The sequence below is a fragment of the Triticum urartu genome, chromosome 3 (genome assembly GCF_003073215.2).
Source record: "Triticum urartu cultivar G1812 chromosome 3, Tu2.1, whole genome shotgun sequence".
Lineage (NCBI taxonomy): Eukaryota > Viridiplantae > Streptophyta > Magnoliopsida > Poales > Poaceae > Triticum > Triticum urartu.
In genome coordinates this window covers 742,552,447-742,558,250 of record NC_053024.1, presented here as the reverse complement: position 1 = coordinate 742,558,250, position 5,804 = coordinate 742,552,447, and the positions used below count along the sequence as shown (strand labels likewise).

General features: G+C 47.2%; 1 protein-coding gene across 1 annotated transcript; it reads left to right on the top strand.

Moving 5' to 3' along the window:
- The first annotated feature begins 407 nt into the window (after nucleotides 1-407).
- Nucleotides 408-1,565, top strand: LOC125547407 (AIG2-like protein C). Its single transcript, XM_048711279.1, has 5 exons — nucleotides 408-434; nucleotides 528-596; nucleotides 753-845; nucleotides 1,114-1,197; nucleotides 1,551-1,565. The coding sequence occupies exons 1-5, from the start codon at nucleotides 408-410 to the stop codon at nucleotides 1,563-1,565; spliced, it is 288 nt and encodes a 95-aa protein (XP_048567236.1).
- The last annotated feature ends 4,239 nt before the right edge of the window (nucleotides 1,566-5,804 follow it).

Here is a 5,804-nt window from a genome sequence, read left to right as displayed (position 1 = left end):
GCCGGTTCTGAGCGAGATGGGGCTGCGATGCACACGACGCCAGGCGTGGCGGCGGCAATCTCCCGTCAGATCTGGTCGAGGAGGCGAGCTAGGGGCCGGATCCTGTTCCGGAGACGACATGGAGGCGATCTACAAGGCGCGGGAGGAGGTCCAGCGGCGGGGCTTCAACTCCAGCAGGGCCCCTTTCGATGGACGGGGCCGCCCACATCGCTGGCGACTCCCCAGAGGCCGACAGGGCCTCCTCCCCTGCGTCCTCGACCGACTCGGCCTCTCGGCGCTCCCGGCCGCGGAAGAGGATTCACCTGCAGCGGTGCCGGCGACTATTGTCCGCTCGGAGAGGATAGGGAGGCGAAGGCGACGGCAAGGGTGCCGGTGATGACGTGCAGGACATCACACTGCCGCCGGGGATGTCCTTTCCGGCGGTTCTTGCCCAGGTGAGCGTCCACTCCTCCCGGTGTTCGTCATGTGTTCTCCCTCTCCCTCTGCGTCCCCTGTCGCTATTCTCATGTTGCTTTTGTCGCAACCAGAGGCTCAACATGAGGGGCCGCATCTACCCGGCGATCCTCCCTGTAGACAGCAACAAAGTCCCTGGAAAGGTGCATGCAATCGCACACACACAAATCCTGTATACTTAGTGTTAATTTCTTAGTTTGTCCACTACAAGTTAAGATGTGAACAGTGGCGAGTACTGTCAGTATGGAACAGTTGAAGTGCAGAACGAATGACAATCTGTTCATGTGTCTATGCTACAGGTTTGGAAGGGGATCACTGATGGGGAGCTTGATGTGCTGGACACATTTGAAGATGAAGAGTATGTGAGGGAAGCTGTTGGCATCTCACTGACCGTAAGTCCATTCGCCGGCCTAGGTCTCTGCTTCAGCTCATGGTAGCCGGATTCATGCCGAACTGCAAAATTCAATGGAATGTTTAGTTCAAATCAGTTATCCTGACACCCCTTTTCATGATTGAGCCTTCTTCTTTGGGGCACGCAGATAGAACATCTATCAATTGGTTTTTTTCTATCATGAAAGATCACTTTTCGTTTGGCACTTAGAGAGCAATTCTTCACTAGACTGTTCCACGGAAAGATGATTGAGTACTTCGGATTTGCAGGATTCGTCGGATACAATGATCGCCTATGCATACATATGGGGGAATGTAGATGATCCTGACCTCTATAGTGAATGGGATTTTGACGTGAGTATTTCCCTTCATGCTAATCGTAAGCATTTTTCGTATATTGATTGAAAGGCAGACAAACACCGCCACTATCTAACTAAGCGCATGCACCAATCTGGTGATGCTATGAGAAGCAAAGCTGTTGCAACATATGTTTATTAAATTACATGTATAATGCTACTATTTGTTAAACAGTCTCCATTTTCTCAGCTGGCCCAATAATTTTGCTGATCAGAATTTTGGTACGAAGAATAACATCACTAATTTACTAGCTCTAAGAAAAGCACATGCTTGATTCCTGAATATGTCCCTATGTGCTGCCAACCGGTATATGCTGTTTGGCAATGTCTTATTTTTTTTTGGATTCTCAGGGGATATTTCAGTAGTATCCGTTCAAGCACTGACATGTACTACTATGCTTCTTATTCATCACTTCTGGTTCGTGAAGGTTTTTTTTTAAGAGAGAATGCTGCATTATATTAATTAGTATACATCAGTACAAAGAGTTTGCCTGATACATTCTGGAGTAGAATAGTACACAAATTTTGAACTAGCAAACTCACAGGCCCTAGCTAGTATGTGAGCAGCAGCATTCAACGACCTCTTGACATGGCAGAAGGAAACAGAAGAAAAACAAGCAACCAAACGCTTAATATCTGACACTACTACACCCACTTCAGACCTGTCTATGGATGAAGAGTTCACTCGTTGTACTAAGGAGAGGCAATCAGAAGCGAAAATGACAGAGGTCAGTCCCTCATCACGGGCGAGAATCACAGCTTGACGGAGCGCCCAACTTTCAGCAAGTTCTGGCTGTACCATCCCTTTAAGTGGCTCGGTGCAGGCGACCAAGCATTCACCTTTGTGGTTCTGAATCAGGATGCCAATTCCCAGTTTGTGCAGGTTTGAGAAGATAGATGCGTCGACGTTAATAAGGATTGATCCGGGCGGCGGCGGAGACCATTTAACCGATGAACTTGATGGTGTCTCACGACTGTGCCCCGCAACAGTCTTAAAGAGATGCAGCAGAACCAAATCAACATAAGCATGGATCTTTGAGGCAACACGGTGTGGATGGATATTACCTTCACCATTCCTTACCGCATTCCTCGCTTCCCAAATATGCCATACAGTGATTGCCAAAACAGTGGACTGCTCCGGTGATGCTCTGTCAATGAAATCGAATAGCCACTGTTTCGTTGAGTGGAAGTTCTTGCGACATAGGTGGATGTCGAACCGTTTTTTGACCTTGTTCCAAACCTCGGAAGTAAACTGACAGAACAACAAACAATGCTCAATACTCTCGTCTCTCCCACAATGCACACAAGCAGGATTTGTGGGGATATTCCGATGGCGTAACTGAAGTCCAGATGGGAGACAGTTGTGTGCGAACCTCCAGAGCACTATGTTCATTTTGTTTGGGGCCTTGATTGCCCAGATTGCTTCCAATATTTCTCCTCAACTTCCTTACTTGACGAGAGTCCACGACCATTCTTACTGTGTGATAAAAAGAAATCCAAAGATCGAACAAGATTGTATGCTGAACGGACAGTATATGGTCCAAAGCGAGTATGAGGCCAATACACAAAATCCTCTCCTCCATGGCTGCTAATCTGTGTTTGTAATATGAGTTCAACAGTTTCCTCCAGGAAGAAAGCTCTGACATTTTCTTCGTTCCAATGACCATGTCCATCCATGAGAGAACACACTTTAGCATATTCTGGAATTGGAAATAGAGTTTGCAACATGTGCGGTGGTCGTCCGGGAATCCAGTGATCTGTCATGATTTTAACCTTTTGGCCATTAGCAATTCCCCAACGAACACCAACCTTAACAAGCTCTCGGCCATAGAGAATACTTCTCCAAGTATAAGATGACGATCTAGGCTTGGGCGCATCCCAAAAATCACAGGAAGGAAAATAGCGTCCTTTGAGAACCCGAGCACAAAGAGAATCTGGCTCAGTAAGAAGCCTCCAACATTGTCTACCAAGCATAGCTTGGTTGAAGAGCGAAAAATCACGGAAACCTAGTCCACCAAGCTTTTTTGGTGTGGATAACCAATCCCATGAACGCTAGTGAAGTTTCCTCTTACCATCTTCTCTACCCCACCAATAATCAGCAACAGCTTGTCTCATCCCTTCACATATAGAAATGGGTATTAGGAAACAGCTCATAATATATGTCGGAATAGCTTGAACCACGGATTTCAGCAAAACTTCTTTTCCTGCTCGAGAAGGGGGACGGCCCTGCCGACACAAGGGATCTCGGGTCGCCGTCGCCCTTTGGGATCTCCCTCTCCTTCCTGCCTTCTAACCGTAGTGCAAGGGACCAACGGCCGGACGCCATCACGACGGAGCTATTGTGCTGCTGCGTTTCCTCAGGTCGTCCAGGCGCGTCCTCGGTCCCAGCCACCCATCATCAAGATCTGATGTCCCCTGTCCTTTTTTCCGATTGATATGAGTAAGCCTCACTAGTAGAAAAGAGGGCTTTGGTTCAGGCCGGGTCAACCCATTAGTCCCGGTTCAGTCCAGAACCGGGACCCATGGGGGCATTGGTCCCAGTTGGTGAGGCCACGGGCCTGCCGGGCCTCGTGGGGGCATTGGTCCTGGTTCGTCTGGCCCCTTTGGTCCCGGTTGGTGGGACGAACTAGGACCAATGGGCCTCACTCCTGGCCCACCACCATTGGTCCCGGTTGGTGGCTTGAACCGGGACCACTGGCTTCCCTTTAGTCCCGGTTCATGCCACAAACCAGGACCAATGAGGTGCCTATATATACCCCTTGCCCGCGAGAGAGCGCTCCAGTGCTCTGTTTTTCTCTGGCCGGCGAGGGGAGGGCTTTGTGGTGCTCTAGCTCACCTCCTATGCACATGAGGTGTTCGATGAAATGCCCGAGCCACACTAGTTAAGCTTTCTCCTGTCGAAGCTCGACCTCAAAGCTCCATTTTCCTCGAGATTTGTCTAGGTTTAGTGGCCCGTCACGTCCCATTCCCATCTTCACCGCCGTCGATCGCCCGCGCCGATCTCGTCGCCGGCACCACCGTGGTGAGCCTCTTGTTCTTATCTTCTTTCTGAGAGAAAAAAATTCTTACTTTAGATAGATACTTGTCTAATTTTCTTACTATTTTATTGCTTGTTATTATATAGTGCGATGGTTTTGGTATCCGCCCCCGTCGGCCCTCGTCCTGTCTATGATTCGGATGTGGTATATATTATCTTTTTATAACTATTTGGTTCATTTATTGTTTATGACAATTATGCCGACCAACGTGACATAGATTTTATTTATGTAGGAGGTAGTTGAACCGGAAATTCCAACCGACCCTATTGTCGAGAGGTTAAATTTAGTTGAAGAAGAAAACAATTACTTGAAGGAAAAAATAAAAAAATCGAGGAGAAGATGATATTGGAGTTGCATGTTGCGGATGTCGTCGATGATCACAAGATCAAGATGGATGCAATGCGCTTGAAGATTAGAAAGATTAGAAAATATGCCATTCATACCGAGGCTTGGTATCATTATGCCGTTGGATCAATTGTTACCTTGGTTGCGATTATGATCGCATTTGTTTTCGCATTGAAATGTTTTACATAATTTCAAAGTATGGTTTAATTAATTAGATGCTTTGGAGAGCTATATGTTGTTAGATGAGAACTATGTATGTACTTTGGTTTTAATGTGATGATGAACTTCTATTAATTTGGTCACTTAATTATCTATTCATGATGTTCTGTAATGGTTTTTGACACACTTAATTATATATAATGCACGCAGATGAACCGGCAATGGATGTATGGTGACAGACACACCTCCAAGTACATTAAGGGCGTGCATGATTTTCTCGAAGTGGCTGAGGCAAACAAGAAGAATGGTTTTATGTGTCGTCCATGCCCTAAATGTGGGAACACGAAGTCTTACTTTGACCGAAAAATCCTTCACACCCACCTGCTTTACAATGGTTTCATGCCACACTATAATGTTTGGACGAGGCATGGAGAAATAGGGGTTATGATGGAAGACAACGAAGAAGAAGAGGACGATGAAAACTATGTGCCCCCTGAATACGGTGATGCTGCAACGGGGGAAGTTGCTGAAGATCAAGAGGAACCAGACGATGTGCCCAATGATGCTGCAACGGGGGAAGCTGCTGAAGATCAAGAGGAACTAGACGATGTGCCCGATGATGATGATCTCTGCCGGGTCATTGTCGATGCAAGGACGCAATGCGAAAGTCAAAAGGAGAAGCTGAAGTTTGATCGCATGTTAGAGGATCACAAAAAAGGGTTCCACCCCAATTGCGAAGATGGCAACACAAAGCTCGGTACCGTACTGGAATTGCTGCAGTGGAAGACAGAGAATGCTGTGCCTGACAAAGGATTTGAGAAGCTACTGAAATATTGAAGAAGAAGCTTCCAAAGGACAACGAATTGTCTGACAGTACATACGGATCAAAGAAGGCCGTATGCCCTCTAGGATTGGAGGTGCAGAAGATACATGCATGCCCTAATGACTGCATCCTCTACCGCGGTGCGTACAAAGATCTGAACGCATGCCCGGTATGCAGTGCATTGCGGTATAAGAGCATCTCCAACAGGCGCCGGTCGCGCCGCGCGCAAAAAACACAATA

Coding starts and splice junctions, on each gene's coding strand:
- LOC125547407 (XM_048711279.1), top strand. CDS start 408: ATGTCCTTTCCGGCGGTTCTTGCCCAG. Junction 435..527: donor TTCCGGCGGTTCTTGCCCAG/GTGAGCGTCCAC, acceptor TGTCGCAACCAG/AGGCTCAACATGAGGGGCCG. Junction 597..752: donor GCAACAAAGTCCCTGGAAAG/GTGCATGCAATC, acceptor TCTATGCTACAG/GTTTGGAAGGGGATCACTGA.